Raw genomic sequence first — 20390 nt, forward strand, 5'->3', positions numbered from 1 at the left:
TAATACAGAGGAGAAGACTGCTATTTTATTTTTTTACCCATCCATTTGCCTTGGAGAGAGAAGAGGAAGTCAGTTCCGTCTATAAAAACTAGCACTCGCCATATCACAGGGCTGGAGGAATATAAAAGATGCACTTCTTAACACCAGCGATGGCTGCAGTTTTGTCTTTGTATGTTCATTTGAAAGTGTGAGAAATTTTATTCAAAAACCATAATGATGGGGCACAGTTGTGTCATGAACACCTGCCAAGATAGACATGTTAATTGTGAGGGTGCCAGTTCATGGGACATTTACAAAGAAGAGAGAGAGGGAAAATGATCAACATTGTCATATGGCCTCACGCACACACATGCAAACATACTATTGTTTCCTCTCTGGCTGGTTTATTTTTAGATATTCCTCTCCTCTCCTCACCCTAGCAGCACAGCAGATGCATCACTTATGGGTGCTGTGACCAGTCGGGCGGCAGACATGCACACATACAATAACTGCGCTGTTCAAGGAGCTTTATGCAACTGCTGAGATATTTTTATTAAACAATTTATACTTACTCGTAGAGTTATATTTATTAAAAACCAACATAAGTTAGTTATTTACGCACATATTCAACCACACAGTACAATATAATTTTTTTAAATCAAAATTTGCATAAAGGTCTCAGTATTTTTTTACACTAAAATTTGGCATAAAATATGCTACCCATAAGCTGGTAAATATGGTATAGCAGAAATTGGTTATTGTGTGTGACCAGTATTTCATGTGGTGGCGGCGCCCATGACATAACACGTTTTGATTAAATTAGTATCAACCCCCCGTATGATAGCATGTGGATGGGCTTAATTGTTTAATGAATTTTAACAAAATGGGCAGTATTTTAATAAAATATCTTGTCGAAAATCAAGTCCAATGACTGATTTCTTTATTTCATGTCTTTTTCTCTTTTATCGGAGCTGTTTTTGATAGTTTAAAATTTCCATGTGCTAATAAAGTGTTCAAGTGTTGTGTGATGGTGGCAAGCCACGTTTACAATTCAGGCAGTGAATTCTAGCGGCGAGTGCAGAAAGTATGTGTGTGATTTGCATCCACAAATGTTGGTACTTAAAAAAAAATTTTCTAATATTTATCATGCTTGGTAATGAACAGTGCAATGCATTGCCATGTGGCTTTTCTAAGGCTAGCTTTATAAACTACGCAAGAAACTAAATAACACATGAAGTGCAAGATGTAAAAATTTTGGCAACAAAATTTTAGAGTACTACATACTATGCAAGGTGCAATAACGCAATGCAAGTATTTCTTAACTTCCAACTTTCTTGCTTTTTGGGTTGCGTTTTTGACAACGTTGGAAGGGATGTGTTCCGAAAACTTTTAAAGACGCAGACGTGATGTGCATAGAAGGCTACAATGTTGTTTTTAATATAAACTTCACGTTATCCTTTTGATAAACTTTCGCTTAGTGAAAGAAAATATGATTGGCATAATTTTTTTAAAGGATTTTGCGTTAAATTTTGTGTCCGATTTTTGTATTATAAGATGAGAACACGTGAATTTGCTGGTTAACGAGGTTAGATGTTTTTTACAATTCTCTAGTGTGAACTGAAAGACGTGCTCTCTTTTTTTAATGTTAAAATCCATTAATTGTTAGAAAATTACTATGTATTTATTTAATATGAATATGAAGTTGTCTGATGTGTGGATTCTCTTTCAGACATGTTTTAAATTATCTTTTTTGTCGCTGTTGTGTAGTGCGGATGAAAATAAAGCAAGCGCTTGTTGACATCATGTTTGGTTAGGTATAGAGTGTGTGCACGTAGTCAGGTATCGATATCGATAGCTCACCTTTTGCATTCAGTGCATGCACTCTGTCTGGTGCATAGTAAACTATGTTTAACAGCCCTCTTTTGTGGTTAGTGAGTACTACAACGATAGTTCCATCTGGCATTTGGGTCAATGTTTTTGTTCTCAGTTTATTTTAAGTAATGCAAAATAATATTTTTTATTCATAATATTAATTTACTAGTTATATAGGTTCAACTAAAATTTATATTTAATGCAAAATTAAAATATTTTTTTGATGTGTGATTTCTCTCCTCTGAACATTTTGTAACGTTGCAGAACCCTGCCCTCCTAGCTAAATATTTTTCTTTTAAACAAATTTTTATGCATGTAAATATTTCTTAAAAAATTTTTCTAATTATATTTTACCGTTTTCATGTATTTTAGGGTTGATGTTTGCACTTGCTTTGTATTTTAAGAATGTACCTTGTATTTTAAGAGACGTTTTCAATCAGTACTATTTTTTATGTAATTATTCACAAAGAAGTCGCTGTACTAGATTTTTACCTGTTTGGTCCTACTTTTTCAGGTTTTTCTCAATAAGTAGAATTTTGTAAAGTAATTCGTATTATGATTATTGTTCTTAATTTTAATTAACGTGTTGCGATATAATTATAGATCACGGGACTGTGTCTGGGCTGGGGTGATGTGTAGAAAGAGAGAGACATAAGAGACATGTAAGTGTGAGTGAGAAAGAAACAGTGCTTCCCTGCCAACCGAGATAAAGACGGTAATTCCCCCACTGCGTGGGAACTGAGTGATAACTGCTGTCTCACGGTGTGGGAGAGAGAACGAGAATGGGAGTCCCCAATTTTGATGTGAAATTGAAGAGAGACAGATCAAGGGAAGCCCCGAGTTATGTGTGTACAAGGTTTTTTCATGTATTGTAATTTGTTCTGTGATTGGCTTGTATCTGTAAGTGTGAATGAAGCGTGCGTGTGATTGATCGGTGAGGTCATGTGGCTTCTCCTCCCTGCGTGGAGGATACGGTGACAAGACTTCACCAGTCGTCTGCAGATTGCGGCACCAGTAGGTCGCGTTCGGTGGCTTCTCGCCAAATTATGAAGTAATTTGCTAATAGATCATTTAACGTTGGTGGTCCGAGCCATGCCGAGTATTAAGTTAACCTAATTTTTTTTTATTTTCTTTCGAACAGTACCAAATTAGAAATTGCGGCCACCTTCGTCGGCGTTCGGCTCGTAGCGAAATTCGTTCGCTGGGTGCGGTCATGTTTAAGGCCGCACTAATTTTGTGTACTTGCAGTAAAAGATTACTGAAGGACGCTATTTTTTTCGTTAATTCTCATCACGCGAACTACGAGCATTTTTCGACGGGCAGATGTACGTGTTGAACGAGTGAGCAAAACTGTGAAAATGTTTGGATTCGTCTGTGCAATATTCTATTTGAAAAATAAAAACAACAAAATTACAATCGGCGTTGAACATCTGTTTATTTTTGTATATAACGAACCGTTATAATTTTAATAGAACTAATTTTTTTTATACATGTTTATTCAACCTTATAATACAAATAAGGATTAATTTATTCAGTAATAAGTTAAAACTTTTTTTGTGATATATTTTGGACATGGTTTGGCTATATTAGTAGGCTAAATGCATTAAATTTTTCTTTAATGTAAAGTTAAAGTATTTGCAATTTCAGACTCTCTTAATGAATAATTTTGTGTATATCAGAGTATGGCATGTTCAGTTCTTATAAAATATATTTTTTCATAGATTTCCCAAATTTTACACTTTCACACTTTTTACATCTTTTTCAGACATCCCTTGAATAGTTTAGAAAAGGGGTTCTACTATATTGTGATATTAATTGATATGAAATTTTCTCTCTTTGTTTACTAAAATTAGCAGCTAGGCTCATAAAAAATAACTATTTCTACCAGCAGTTTGTTCATTGTTTACTTCAGAAAAATGCTTAAAAATGGAAACATTTTGCACCTTCAAATCAAAAATGTTTGCCGCGAAATCTCCGGACTCCCCTCCCCCCACTATTGGTTGCATCAGTGTTTACTCCCCTGGCAAAAATCTCCCTCTTTTGGACTCACCAAAGTTGGTAGGTATGCTTATTATTTAATATTTGATTGTTAGTATTTTCTCATCAATATTGCTGGCCTCATTTTGTGTGTCTGTAGGAGCTGGGTACCTTTACATAGATAAAGAGATTAGGTGTTTGGCACATTATTTAATATCATTTTTAGTTTTGTTCATTCATAACCAAAGTTTTGACGTGTAACAAAATTAAGTATACGAGGGGGGACCTAAAAAACTGGACCGAGAGCACGCTGCCATTTGTAGACGTAGTAGAGAGTTCTCCTGCTAGATGGGGTTAGAAGATACCTTCACAGAGCTGCCAACCATTACAGATTTTCCGGAATTATTACGGATTTAACACCGAATTACAGAATTACGGAACATAGCTGGTTTATTACGGAAACGAGGCTTTGTGCTGCACGGTAACGGAAAAAATTCCGTTTCTGTTGTGCTGTTTCGTGAACGCAGTTCGAAAACATTGCGTGTTTGCACAAATAACGGAACTAATATGTGTGCGCATGTACTGTCGAAATTAGTAGATTAATTCTCGTGTTTTGAAATAATAATTTTTTATTTTTATTTTTTTTTATCTATTTGATTTGTAACATGCCACACCAACAGCACAAGGCTCCAACGGTGGGCACAACATGTAAGACAAGTACAAAACAAATACAGTAACAGAACAAAAACTAGAACAAAACAATTTATTATAAGAACAAACAAATAGTAGGACAAAACAAAGACAAGACAACACAACATACAAATATCCATATGAATGCTTAAATTCTAATAATTACTTAAACTAACAAAAAGTTTCATGAGAGTTAAATTAACATATATAGATAAAATTTTTAGATTAATTAAAAATTAAAATTATATAAAATTGAAATACTACATGTAACTAAGGTAAGTACCATAAAGATAATTAATCTTTGGATGCCGAAACAATAATTTTTTTAACAAGTTTTTTCTCTCTGGTAGGTTGTAAGTGATTAACATACATATTGAAATTGTTAACAAGTCTATATATAATATCATTTGTATTTAAGAGTGTGCATATAAAAGGAGGGTTACGGCTATTAAATGAAGGAATTTTAATGCCAGTAACATCAAATATATGAGTACATACAAGATTACCATAATAGCAATTGAAAACAAAAATGGTATCTAACATCTTTCTTCTAGTTGATAATGAACCGAGGAGGGAATTTAAATCTATGTTATTGATGGTAATTAATTTTTTGTTAATATAGTCAAATACTTTAGATTGAATCCTATCAAGCTTTTCAATGTCAGTGTTATTGATGCTATTCCATATAATAGAACCATATTCAAGTTTCGATCTTATTAGAGCTGTATATAGAGAGAGAATAGAGTCGGTATTTGAGGTGTTGAAGGTGATAAATTTAATTAGACCAAGTATTTTATTAGATACCGAGATAATGTTTTCAATGTGAAGATGAAAAGATAGTTTTTGATCAAGTAAAATTTCAAGGTCTTAGACATGTTGAGATTTTGTAATAGGTGAGTTATCAAGTTTATATTCATATTGCAACGGGTAGATTTTTCTAGAGGAAAAATGGAATGGTATTACGTCCGTTGTACGATACAACTAGTACATATTCTCGGACTTTTCGTTTTTTTGGCAACTTACATCACAATAATTTTTGTACGGTACTTTGGCTAACCTGTGTTGTTTTAATTTATTTCTTGAAAGCCATTTTTTTCATCATAGTGTTTTTTGACGTGTCCACAGACGTGAAATTTTTTTAAATGTTTTTTGTTAGTGTTGTGTTCTTCAGTGCCGGTTATAGAAATTAAGCGTGTGACAGAACAAAAGTGTATCTGGGGGGAAAAAAAAGAACACAATTTTTCAGAACTTTCGACCTAACTATGTATTCAACAGAATGGCCATGCTTGTCGTCTTCAAATGTTTTGGAACACCACGCGTTTTGTAATGTATGCACGTGTGACTTTTTGATTGCACATGGTGGAAAGGATGACTGTAGATGGCATATTGAATCAAAGAAACATGCGGAATATTTTATAGCCATGAGCAATAAATCTATATTGTCATTTTTTCGCTACATCTGAAGAAACGAAAGTAACGAACGCAGAGTTATTGTTTACAAGTTATTTTGTTTGTCTTCTGTAGTTTGTTTACAGGACAGTTATTATCCAACCAGGATAAAAGAAGCAAATAAAAAGACAGTTCAAAAGTTTAACTTTGAATACTTTGAATTGAAGGTTCAAAATTTCCAGTAAAATTATTGACATTTCTTACATATTCAGATGATTGTATTGTTCAAATAGTTTTTTTCTTTCGATTCATTAATTTGCATTGTATTCATATACATAGGCCTATATTTTTCATATTTTTTTGCATATGATTGTCCTAGTTTTATCTTGTTTGTGTCAAAATTCCCCAGGAAAAATTTATCGTGCATGATTTACGCCTACTTTTGTCATATAATTGTCATTACTGATGGGTGTGATTTGAGGTTGGCAGCTCTGTACCTTCATTAAACAGCTGCCCAGATGGCATGAGTTTGTAGGTTAATGTTTGAACATACTATTGTTTTTCTCTTATTGTTCTCGTGTTTCACCTACAAAGTCATTATGGCAGATGTAAAAGAACTAAGAGTGTGTTTGAAATTTTGTTTCCTGCTTGAAAAATTGGCAACGAAAGCTTACCAAATGCTTCAACAGGCTTTCAAGGAGGATGCTGTAAGCCGCCCACAAGTTTTTGAGTGGTGAGATGAGTGTTGAAGACCCTGCTTGTTCTGGGCACCCTTCAACATCTCGAAATGATGAAAATGTTGAAAAAATTGGCCAATAAATCAACCAGGATCGTCGTTTCACGTCAATGAAATTTCCAAACAGACAGGAGTGAGTTGGAGCTCTTGCCAGCGGATTTTGATTGAGGATTTGCAAATGAGCCTTTTTGCTGCTAAGTTTGCTCCTTACCTTCTCGAACAGGATCAAAAACATTTGATTAAATTTGAGCAAGGACTTGAAAAAAAAAATATATTGAAAATGATCCAAAAATATTTACCAAAGTCATTACTGTGCCCGGCAGTTATCTTGGCGTCTCTCAGCGCGGGGGTGCGGGGGGACAGCGGGACGGGAGAAAGAAGCGGGGGTAAGCAGGTGGCACGTAGCCGAGAGCCGTGTAGTGGCTGTTAGGAAAATATTGCCCTTCAGTGTATACCTGAAAATGGAAGGCGAAGGTGGCAGCTCGCAGAGGCGCGGTAAAGTGATAAATAGCGGAGACAGGGTTTGTACGGTCCTTAGAAGTCCTTAAAAAGTCCTTATTTTTGAATACTGTTTTTAAGGGCCCTTAAAAGTGCTTACTTTTTTACGTTTGTCGTGTTGACTTTAGAAGTTACTTTTTCCTTTGTTACGCATTGGATGTTACGTAACGGTAGTACGACTATGTTTTTATGGTACAAATATTGGGCCGAATAGCTTAGTAAATGTCGTACGATGTACCAGAATACTTTTGTTAGTGCACAAAATATACAGGAATTATCGGTTTACCGGCTTATAGAGCTCATAACTACTGAACAGAGCGCGCTGTAGTAGCTGTGTTAGTGTTTTGGCGCGTAAATGCAGAAGTTTCGTTGTTTTGACTTGGTGTGATTGTTTTTTCTTGTGAGAAAGGTTATCTGCTAGTGAATTTATCTTGACCGTGATGCCGGGGAAGTGTGTCTTTAACATACTTTGGCTCGAAAAAGAGCAGTACAAAAAGTGGCTTTCCCGTGACCCAGACAAGCACAAGGCAAGATGCCAATTGTGCTGTAAAGTTTTCGATATAGGGAATATGGGCGAATCGGCTTTGAAAGCACACATGGCAGGTGAGACGCGTGTATTTTTATAGGTTTTTCATGAAAATTTTTTGGTTGTCTTACATTTTTGTATGTCTACATAAGTTAAATTGTTTCATGTAAAAATAATTAAAAACGAAAATATGAATTTGTGAATGGTATTGGAAGTTGTTGGATTTGTGTGCGGTGGGATTATTTTCACCCAATGCATAACGAAGTACATTAATAAGGTTAACATTTTATTTGAAAACAATGTAGTTGGTATTGAATGTTTTTTGTTGTATTAATATGTCTGTTATAAATGTAAAATAACTTATGTATTTTTGAAAAATTTTTTTATTAGGGTCGAAGCACTCTTCATTAGTTGAAGAGAAAACCAAGACCGTTGCGATAAAAGAGTTTTTCAGTCCCATGAACTTACCTAATCAAACTTCTTCAACCTCAAATGCTGCAGGTGTATGCAAGCCAGCTACAGAAGCAAGTGGTAGTTTGAATTTGTTTACCACTGGGAAAGACGTTCTGGATGCAGAAATTTTGTGGACTTTAAAGTGTATTTGTAATAACTATTCGTACAAGTCTTGTGAGGATTCATCTCAACTTTTTGCTAGAATGTTTCCAGACAGTTTAGTCGCACGACAGTTCTCTTGCGGTGAAAAGAAAGTGGCATATTTGTGTCATTTTGGTTTGGCTCCCCATTTCCAGACACTTTTATTCAAATCTTTTCAGGACACTAGTCACTATGTCTTGCTGTTTGACGAAACACTGAATAAAAGCACCCAGCAAAAACAAATGGACATCCATATTAGATTCTGGCATACTGACAATTCAGTGAGAACACGTTATGTTACTTCAGCTTTCATTGGTCATGCCACAGCTGATGATTTACTGAAGGCGTTTTACAAATGTACAGAGAAGCTTGATTTATCAAAATTGATTCAGGTATCAATGGATGGACCATCAGTTAATTGGAAGTTTTTCAAACTGTTGCAGGAAAACATGAGAAAAGAGTTTAATTTTGAGTGCATTGATGTTGGTTCTTGTGGGCTTCACACTTTGAATAATTCATTCAAAAAGGGCGAATCTGCAACAGAGTGGGGTATTTCATCTGTTCTGACATCTCTTTACTCTTTGTTCAAAGATGCCCCAGCACGAAGGGATGACTTTGAAAAATTATCCACAACACATAAAATGCCAGTCAAATTTTGCAGCTGCCGCTGGTTGGAAAATGTTCCATCAGCTGAACGGGCATTAGAAGTTTGGAATGATGTAACAGAGTATGTGGGAAAAGTTGAAAAAGGTGTACTTTCAAAAGTGACATGCAAGTCCTTCGGTGTTGTCGCTGGAGTAACACAAGATAACCTGATGACTGTGAAGCTCAATTTTTTTCTCTCCGTGGCAAAAGTTCTAAAGCCATTTTTGGAAAAATACCAGAGTGACAAACCATTGTTACCCTTCTTCGCACAGGATGTTCTTCAACTTGTAAAAAAGTGTGTTCAACTGTACAAAGTCTTGAAACCTGCTCATTTTGATCGTATTTCTAGTGTTGAAAAATTGAGCAAGTTTGATTTTTCAAGCAAAAGTTTCCATGCTTCAGCAAGTGATGTTAGTGTAGGGTTTGTTGGAGATAAACTTCTGAAAGAGAAACTCTTTAAACAACAGGTAACTGAAAAGCAAGTAGTGGTTCTAAAGTATGAGTGCCAAAAGTTTGTTTTGACTATGTTGGAGAGTTTGATGGCTAAGTGTCCTGTAAATTATTCACTTGTGAGGAATGCAGCCTGTATTGATCCATCGCAAATGGCAAGAGATTCTGCTAGCTGTAGTCGTAAAATGAAGTGTGTTCTTACATATTTTGTACAAAAGAAAGCGATTGCAGCAGAGGATTGTGATGATATTTTAATACAGTTCAATGACTTCCTAGAGAATGTTGTTGGACCATCATCATCAGAGTTCCTGAACTATGATAGGAATGAAGGTCTTGACAGCTTCCTTAGTGGCTATTTTTTAAGAACAGCATATGGAAAGGTATGGAATGTCATTAAAATGTTGCTAATTCTCTCACATGGACAAGCATCAGTGGAAAGAGGTTTTTCCATCAACAAAGCCTTAGAAGTTGAAAATCTGAAGGAATCGTCTTATGTAGCCTGCCGCACTGTACATGACTACATCACTTACTGTGGTACCATACATGACATACCTATTACCAAAGAATTGAGGGCGTCTGCATCATCTGCCCGAATGAAATATATGCAGCATTTGGAGGAGGAACGTGCCAAGAAAATTGCTGCCAGTGCACAGGAGAAGAGAAAGGAAATGTTTGATGAAATTGAAGTTTTGAAAAAGTGGAGGGTTCTTTTGGAGAAGGAAATTGACACATCTGAAACATCAGTTAATAATCTTTCACAAAAAGCAGAAACTTCCAGAAATATTGAACTGTTTATCAAGTGCAATGCTGTTAGGAAAGAAATCTCTGTAAAGAAGCAGGAGCTGAGTGATCTCAAAACTAAAATTAGTGACTTGCAAAATCTGACTAAATAGACCTGGTTTCAAACTAATTTCATATAAAGTACTTGACTATTGATTCACACTAGTGCCGTCTTATCATGGAGCTACGAACACTTTGGTGAAAACTGTTAAATGTGTAAATGTTGTATTATAATTTTTTTACTATCAAGTCGATCAACATATAAGAAAGTTTGTGTTCGCAAAGTATTTTTAAATTGGTAAGTTCAAGGCGTTTGTTTAGGCCTATTTTAAACTGCATGACTATGTATAATTAGTACTTACACCACTTGATTTCTTTGTTATATTAATACATTTTTTGCCAACGTGCAGAATATTCTTGTTTTAAAACTTGTCATCAATGCTAAAAGGTCCTTAAAAAAACTATAATCAAGTCCTTAGAAGTCCTTAAAAGTCCTTATTTTTTAATGACCTAAGAGAGTACGAACCATGGGAGAGCGGGAAATAATAAAAACTGTTTATTCTATGGTATAAGTTGCTATTACTCCAAAAAAGCGCAAAAGTGGCTTAAATGGAAAGTTTAACATTGTAAGTTATATGTTCTGCATTGTTTGTACACTATGAATGCTGACAATCGAATAGTAATAATAGTAATTAATTTTAACTTAATTTTGTTTTTCGTCACCTAATACAATCAATTATCATGGAAAGAGAACTTCACACTTACATTAAACAAATCATTTAATATATATGAGCAGAGCTGCCAACCATTACGGATTTTCCGTAATTATTACAGATTTTAACCCCGAATTACGGAATTACGGAACATCGCTGGTTTATTACGGAAACGAGACTTTGTGCTGCATGGTAACGGAGAAAATTCCGTTTCTGCTGTGCGTGTTTCGTGAACGCAGTTTGAATACATCGCTTGGTTGCTCAAATAACGGAACTAGTAAGTGTGCGCATGTACGATGTACTGTCGAAATAAGTAAATTAATTCTCGTGTTTTCAAATAATAATGGGATGGTATTACGTCCGTTGTACGATACAGCTAGTACATATTCTTGGACTTATCGTTTGAAGGCTACTTACATCACGATAATTTTTGTACGGTACTTTGGCTAACCTGTGTTGTGTTAATTTATTTCTTGAAAGCCATTTTTTTCATCATAGTGTTTTTGTCCGGTTTTTGTCGTGTCTACAGACGTGAAATTTTTTTATGTTTTTCGATAGTGTTGTGTTCTTCAGTGCCGGTTGTAGAAATGAAGCGTGTGACAGAATAATGTGTATCTGGGAAGGAAAAAAAAACACACAATTCTTCAGAACTTTCGACTTAAATATTCAAAAGAATGGCCATGCTTGTCGTTTTCAAATGTTTGGAACACCACGGTTTTGTAATGTATGCACGTGTGACTTTTCGATTGCACATGGTGGAAGGGATGACTGTAGACGGCATATTGAAACAAAGAAACATGCAGAGCATTTTAAAGCCGTGACGAGTAATACATCTATATCTTCGTTTTTTCGCTACATCTGAAGAAACGAAAGTAACGAACGCAGTTATTGTTTACAAGTCCTTGTGTTTGTCTTGTTGTTTGTTTACATGACATTTCTTATTCAACCAGGATAAAAGAAGCAAATAAAAAGACAGTTGTTTTAAAGTTTAACTTTGAATACTTTGAATTGAAGATTCAAAATATCCAGTAAAATTATTAATATTTCTTACATATTCAGATGATTGTATTGTTCAAATAGGTTTTTTTTATTCATTAATTTGCATTGTATTCATATTTTTCTTTTTCTTTTGCATATTATTGTCCTAGTTTTATCTTGTGAGTGTGTTATAATGCCCCAGGAAAAATTTATTGTGCATGATTTACGCGTACTTTTTTCATATACCTAATTGCCATTACTTATGGGTGTGATTTGAGGTTGGCAGCTCTGTATGAGGTTTTGAAGGTTATAATATGCATTCTAAAGTGGAAGTACAATGCAAATTATATTTACATTTTTTAATTAATAATCGATTAAAGGTGCATTAAAATATAAAGCCACACATACACAAGCATATTTTAAATGCCATTAACTTTGGTAGTCAGGTGTTTCCTAAATGACTGACATGAAGTTAAAGCAGCAAATATAACATAACAAGCTCCATGTTTACTTAAATGTAAATCCAGCGTGTTTTAGGTACGGAAACCGGAGAACGATAAGGGCTAGACTGGCTCTTGCGTCATCAACTGTGAGATAGCTTTCGCGCGGAGAGCTACAATTGCGTAATGTTTTGGTCATTTGCTTTTTCTTGTAAGACTTTTTTTAAAAATAACTTTGAGAACACAATGAATTGAGAAGCATAGTTTTAAATTTATTTTACATACTAAGTGACCTAGTTTTCCAAAATAAATCGTGTCTGGTTTTCGCTAGTTACTGAGTTAACAACATTTCAATTAATTTTGGTTAGAATAATAATTAGCAGACACCGTAAGTATATTTGATGGGACAAAGTAAAACGTTGCAGGTTTAGATAATAGTTTGTTACTTTTCCTGACAGATGAGTACAAATATTCGAGCACAACCACTGCAATTTACACAATGTTACACTTACGTAGTACAAGTACAATTAATAGGATTTCTCACATTTGGTTTAGTAACCCAGCGCTCTTAGCCAAAAGACCTTACCGCCCTGGTGTCCCCGTGGGCGTGGATACAGACTTACGTAGTGTAGGAAGTCACGCGCCAAATGTTTTCTGTGCTGCTAGTACAAACCTGGCCGCTGACCTTGACAATAGGGTATCACTTTCTCTTCGCCCTCCCCTCCCCCCCAGACAGGACTAGGGAGTTCAAATGCCAAGTTATCTGCCGGGCACAGTACAGGTGATGAGAGTTGGTGTTACGTATATGACCCAGAAACCATGCAAGCGTCAAGTCAGTGGAAGACTCCCAACTGCCCCAGACCAATAAAAGAAAGACAAGTGAGGTCGAATGTTAACACAATGAGTATTGTCTTTTTTGATGTTGGTGGTTTTGTGCACTGGGAATTTGTTCCCCCTGACCGGACTGTTAACCAGCACTTTTATTTGGAAGTTTTAAGACGTTTGCGAAAGGATGTGCGGAGGAAATGCCCGGAACTTTGGCGATAAGGTGACTGGTTCCTTCATCACTACAACGCCCCACACACACGGCCGTACAAATGAACCGCCATTTGGCCTCTCATGGGTGGTCTGTCAATCCGTATTCGCCAGACCTAGCCCTGTGTGCCTTTTTTCCTGTTCCCGAAAATGTAGAAAAATCTAAAGGGGAAACGTTTTAATGATGTGGAGGCGGTAAAAACAGCTTTGCTAAGGGCACTGGAGGATATCAAAGTAAAAGAGTTCCAGAGCTGCTTCAAACAGTGGGAAAAAAGGACTTGACAAGTGTATGGCATCTAATGGAGAGTACTTTGTAGGTGACTGAAGGAATTTTGTAAAAAAAGGTAATAAATAAATTTTTTATGAGAAAAAAAAATTTTTTATTGGGTCTCTCCTTGTGTTAGAATATATTATGGTACTATATTAAGGGGTCAAAATAAATAATGCATACAGAAAGTTAACTCATATGCAGTAGACTCCCGATTATCCAGGGTAATGACTAGCAAGGGGTCTACAGATAAACGATAAACACTGTTAAAGCAAAGGAAAAAAAAAACTTATAATGTTTACAACTCTCTTATCTAGACAAACACTGTAACACCGCGCTAGTCAAATTAATTTTTTCAATACGAGAGTATTTTAATCAAAATAATTTGCTTTCCAATCAAGTAAGTATGCTTGCTGACTACCATTTTTATCACAACACTACTCCCTTCAAAATTATTAAATCGTTCTTACATAAGTATGTCTAAATACATTATACGTACATTTAAATAAATATTAAATAACATTTTGAGATTAAACCACCTTAAGTTAATTTAATTATTGTTTACATAATAAGGTTTGGACATAACATTTATATATAGGCACTACCAAAATTTCTGAGTTACAAAATAATAATGTTTTTTTGATATAGGAGATATATTTCAATTGTAATAAGATTTAAAAAAGCATAAACTTAACTTTTATATTATTTGAAAGATTATTTAACCTGTTAATGTAATTTCTGACACTTATTTACTAGATGTGTTTCTGCCATGATTTGCAACTAGCGCTTCCTAGTTAGTGTGAGGTAAACTAGTCCTGAAAGCTTCTGGCTTTTTTCTCCAGAGCTGCTGCTGACACGCGGGATGGCGGAATATAAACGTTGGCTGATACTCGGGCGTCATCAGAAATAAATGTACAATGAAAGAAGTGAATAGCTATTGAGGAAAGAGCAAAATATTTTTTGAAGGTTCGACACATTATTAATTCATTGCATTGTATTTAATGCTACACAAGTGCCGTTGCCATTGTGCGTGCACAGAAATAAATTTATAAATTGTTTTTGTGTTCATGGTTTATGGAAGTATGGCGTGATTAACCCACTCCCTGATAATCGGGAGTCTACTGTATTTTACAGTACTGCCTAGGGCTGAAAAAATGAGTTTTTTTTAAAGTTATTTTTATTACTTAAGAGTAAAATGTGGCATTGTGCTATTTGAATTGGTTTATTACCTGAGAAAAAAGTTATTCTAGAGTGGTAAATGTAGGTTAATGTTTCATTTCCACCATGTTGAACACATAATAGATGTTTGTGGCACAGTATACTTCCAATAGTTTAATATCCAGTGGTGTGGAATGCCTGATGATATGGCAACCAGCAGTAATGTGCGAACATAAACCAGCTATTTAAACTTAAGCTGAAAACCTCTAATGTTTAGCTAAGATCGAAAACACTTTACATTACGCACATAAGTGGAGGTAGGAAGTGCTCTGCATGGCTTTGGATTTGTTGGGATTGTTTGGTGTGGTTCAGGATCGCCCGGAAGTGATTGGTGCATTTTGTGTTTCTTCAGTAGAACTCAGCAGTGGTTGACAGCACATGTAGTTTTGGCGTGTATTTGTGTTAAAATGTGTATCGTTATGTTCCTACTAAAATATTTTTGTTGCCAAACACTATCTTACCTATTTATTTGCTCTAAAACCTGTGCCGGAAATTAGGCATTTCGACACGATTTGTTTTAAATTTTTATTATAATTTTAAATTATTTTTGGAAATTTTATTTGCCTTATAATTTGGTTACTAAAGGGCGATTTACACTTTGTTAGGCTGGTGTACTCCCCTAAGTTAAACTTTGTGCCAGTAGTCTGAAGCACCTTTCCCAGAGACGTATCTGATATTTTGCAGATCTAATCCTTTGCTGGCAGCCAGCTTAAAATTTCCCTTGCTTACAGGCCCATCCCAGGCCTGTAACGTTACTTCACTTCATGACTAAAACTGCATACAGCAGCTCTGGACGAGCTGTTACCATTTCTCAGAGACGAGCTGACCATAGCCTTAACTGTCACGAATACGTATTAGGTTCTCTCCTCGAAGAGCACGTCATGGATGCTTGTTCCCAGCGTCGTTGCGTTTTCTGCCCCCCCCCCCCCCCCCCTTACTCCACCGTCCTCACAGTTCTGAGAATTCACCTTCGGAGCATTGCCCTGCCGTTAACCCCGCCAAGTGTTGGCCAGCATCAAGGACAACTCGCATAAAAAATGTGTGTGCCAAGAGGGACCACCCCACAATATCTAGCGACGAACTCGCGAACCTCTCAGCCAACTTATCCAGTAGGCCGCCAGAGTGTAGCACTAGACTGCGCCCTTTAACCCTTGGTTTAAGCAGATGCCTTGGGCGAGTCGATTCTTTTTTATTTCAGACACCTCTCAACAGGTAGCGCTAAAGTCGGCCAGTGTTACCATCTTCGAGACTTCAGTCAGAGTTTTTTTATGACGCCCTCTCGGGGAACTTCGGGACCTTTCGGTCCGGACTCCCAGCCCCCTTCCCTCCACTTTTGATTCAAGATTTACTTTTAATTACGAGACGCGGTTCTCCGCGGGACACTTCGCGTCGCGACTGCAGACGGACCTTTTCGCGATTATCGGCGAGTCGACGAGACAATGCAAGACTTCCGTCCGGCCGCAACAGACTATGTAGTTGCCTAAATAAGGGATGCTATCCCTATAATCTTTTCAAGTAGTTTAGTCCGTCTGCGTAGTACAAAATGTAATAGTTATTTTTCTTTTAAATTTAATTTTTTTTTTGAAATGAAGAAATCAACCGCGCCCAGCCACGTAATCGCGGGATCCAGTTCCTGGCGGGCGACGCATCAGTAAACAGAAGCCAACTCCCCTGTCTGGTGAGTGACGATCCGCGACTTTCCCCAACCTCCCCTTAACTTTTCCGGGCATTTTTTGCCCCATATACTGTCTGTGTTCAAGTTCTGATCAGTTTTGATTCGGACTGTTCCAGACAGGGTCCGAGAGCCGGACGCCGAATTGGCATTTTCATCTCCCTTCCACTACAGGACACAAGCGCCCTGGCATCATGTACCCGCGTGATCTCCGGGAAACGAAGCCCCGACCTCCGGTGCTTCTGTATCTTTTGGCCCTTTTCTGAACTTTCTTTAAATTACGTCGTCAGATGCAGTTAATTAGATAAACATAATTTCTGGACTTTAAGTATATATACTGGGATTATTTAAACATATTTGTACTTTTTAATTGGTTTATGTATTTTTAGTAAATGAAACTTTTGATAATTCCATGTACGGCCGGCCATTAATTTTTTTGAATATACCTGAGAGCTGTTAAGAATGTAATTAATATTTTCTTGTATCTGTTATAAGTTTCCTCAGTATGGAGTAATTATATTTCAGACGGAATCACACCTTGTGTTTTATGTTCATTTCTAATAAACTGGTGAAACCTAAAGATCCACCTAGCAAGGCAAAGATGGTAATCAGACCGTGGTTTGCTGCTACAAGAATGATAGCAGTTAGCATGGTTTGAACCTTGCTACAAACCTATTGTTTAGCAATAATGGGAAATACTGTCTAATAATTAAGCATTTTCGATTATCTGGCACCTACAAAGTCATGAATATGCTGGATATTTGGAAGACTAGTATAAATTGAGGAATAACAAAAGATGAATTGTCCAGGGGAGTGGATTTTTGATAGAAATGAGAGTAATAAATAATAATAATAATTATTATTATTACTATTATTATTATTATTATTCTCATTCCTGTTACAGATTGTACTATAAAGAACTCTTCTGTATGTGTTCAAGGAATATTTTTTCTTGTAACGACAGTTATGAGTAGGCCTGTGCGATTATTCAAACTTTTAAATATGAATTAAAAACTATTCATATCTGATTTGACCTTCAATACGAACACTTCAGAATAAAGAATATTTGTTTCTTTACAAATATTTGACATAGAATACCTCATGAGTATACCCAAGTTCACTGATGAGGTTAAGCCATTTGTGTAATATAAATACCCTTTATTGATATTTTAATGTGACTTCATAATCAAAACCATGAACAATAAGAAACATTTTAAACATGCAACAAGTACTCAAATTTTTTTTACTACTGTCTTGCTAAACAGCATGTTTGTTACATTTCAAACTTTAAAACAAAATATTATTAGCATTTGTTTCGTCACACGAACCGATGGTGAGAAAAAAATAAAAAAATAAAAAATCATTAACCATGGACTACAACACCACAAAACACCAAAACTCCATTGCAATGGCCATCAAAAGAAGTGAACGCCATAGTTTCCATAGTTTCAGTGTCATATAAATCAATGGTTACAATCAATCTAACCCCATGCGACATAGTAGCACCTTACTTGCTGTATGTATCTATAACTAGCAGTGCCCGCGACTTTGTCCGCGTGGACTTTGTTGGGGGGTATTGTGACTTTCTGAGATAATATGGTAAATGCACAGTTTTAGGTTATTCTCAAAACACTCATAACCAATGGTATATTAAAGTACTTCTGCGTAAACTATATTTTTAGTTTTGTCTTCCGGCAGAAGTAGAAATTGATTTTCACCCGAAACAGATCTCGACAGAGCAACATATAGTTGCCTGTGCGAAAAACACTCTTGGCGTAAATCTATTCCTACGTACTTAAATGTTTGTCCCTGGGCCTTATTAATTGTTACCGCAACAATACCTTCACCGGAAATTGAATTCGCTTAAAGTGAAAAGGCAAATCCGTTGGTATCATAGGTATGCGAGGTATCAGCACTGTTTGCCCTACTGCTGGACCAGTCAATACTGTAGCATCAATCACGTTATCGCGAAGGAATTTTACTTGGAGTCTGGTTCCGTTGCATAAATTTGGTGGTTTAAGATTCCTTAGCAGCACAATTGGACAGCCAGTTTTTAATTTGAGTGAATGTGAGGGAAGGCCACTCTGATTTAAAGAATTTAAAAATTCTTGTGGATAATGTACCGTATCTTCTTGATCCATTACTTTATCAATGGACCTGTAGTTCACTCTATCTCCTGGAAGTTTACCTAGTATCATGTTATTGATGTCGTCAACGCTACTGTTTCTAGCTGCCAATATTGCCCTTTGACAACACATCCACTGGTAGTCTTTGTTTTCTATATGGACTACATCTGGGTACACTTTAGAGATAAGGTCTTCAATGCTAGTCATACATGCGCGTGCAATACTTAATACTTATTTGGCTACAACACTAATACTTACATTTTAAATATCGCAATATCTTTTGAATGAAACGTCCGAATTGAATAATTCAAAAAGTTCTAGAAAGGTATTGAATTGGTCTTGAATATGCAGTAATTTATTTTGATAAGTATTAACACCAAGGTACACAATAAAGAGTTTTTGAAGTGACGGCATTTTAATTATTTAAAAAAATAAAAGAAAACACTAATTGTGAGATAACAACAATAGTTATGCGATATTTTTTGAAGACAATTATATGTTCTGCAAAGTGGTAGTACATTGTTTTGTTCTATAATCAATAGGTTTCGCAGCGTACGCCTTGTAAGGATTTTCGGGTCATTTTTTTACACTTTAGGTTACCTTATTGGACTTTTAGTAAGGATCCCTAATGTTATTGATAATATAATATAGCCTATAGCCTTCCTTGATAAATGTACTATCCAACACTGAAATAATTTTTCAAATCGGACCAGTGATTAGCGCGTTCAAACAAACAAACAAACAAACAAACAAACAAACAAACTCTTCAGCTTTATAATATTAGTATAGATGAAACAGACATTGTGACTAAAAAAATGGTTTTGGAAATCAGATGAAATTAGTAGAAATAGTGTTGTAATACTGCTGAACTAAAATACCGTTTACCTTGCTGCTGTTAAGAAAAACATGGGGATAACTAGGGTTTCAATATGAGCTGATTTAATCACTAATTTGGGAATACAGCATTAAGAAAAAATTCACATATTTTGTAAAATGGGTTGGATTTCACTGTATTTTATGGTTCGTAAACATTTTCTGGATCAATATGTTGAGTAGCAGGTTCTGGAAAATAAGGCGATTATGAAATGAAATTATATTTGGCTTGTTTGTTTAGGCTAAGTTAGGTTAGTTGCACATTTAAAAAATAATATTTTTCTTTTCAAATTTAAATACTAAACTTTTTCATATAATTATTGTAGTTGACTTAACCTAACCAACCTTTCCATTTGTATTATTTATCTAATTTCCCAGAAGCCACTACACTATACTACACAATTACTTTTTCTTTCCCTATGTATTTGTTACATGATGTGAAAAATTTTTTTGTGAGATTCTAATTCTCATTATTACTATTCGTATTCGAGAATAATTTAGTTTTCATACTTGATTCAAACTGAAAATCTGATATTCGCACAGGCGTACAATTTTTGGCAAGCAATTTTTGAGATCATTATGATGACCACCTTCGGTTAAATCATATTGTGAATTTTGGTATTCATGATATAGGGGCGAACTTGTAAAGGTTTTTGCTCATGTAGGGAATTGTTTTAAAAGCATAAAGAATTATATGGTTTTTCTAGAATTCAAACTTCCACAAAATTATTTGACTTGTAAGAAAGCCAACTTACATTCCTGCTAATACATATTAACATCAAAATTTATATATACTGTTCTAACAAGAGAGTTTAACATTATTTAATATTTACAAGGCAGGAATGTTTGCTTTAAAAAGACATGCAGACACAAATAAAATTATTGTTTTACAAACAACTTTTGATATGTCCCACATTTTATTGTTTATGAG

General features: G+C 35.5%; 2 protein-coding genes across 3 annotated transcripts in view; both read left to right on the forward strand.

The window, feature by feature from the left end:
- The window catches only part of LOC134529502 (serine/arginine repetitive matrix protein 1-like), a 155697-nt gene that overhangs the window by 99621 nt on the left and 35686 nt on the right, over positions 1 to 20390 (forward strand). The gene's annotated exons all lie outside the window — the stretch shown is intronic.
- LOC134529501 (uncharacterized) lies at positions 7704 to 10666 on the forward strand. The gene is made up of 2 exons (XM_063363649.1): positions 7704 to 7744; positions 8058 to 10666. Exons 1-2 carry the CDS (start codon positions 7711 to 7713, stop codon positions 10247 to 10249), a joined length of 2226 nt encoding a protein of 741 aa, XP_063219719.1. The 5' UTR covers positions 7704 to 7710; the 3' UTR covers positions 10250 to 10666.

This window comes from Bacillus rossius, chromosome 2 (assembly GCF_032445375.1).
Source record: "Bacillus rossius redtenbacheri isolate Brsri chromosome 2, Brsri_v3, whole genome shotgun sequence".
Lineage (NCBI taxonomy): Eukaryota > Metazoa > Arthropoda > Insecta > Phasmatodea > Bacillidae > Bacillus > Bacillus rossius.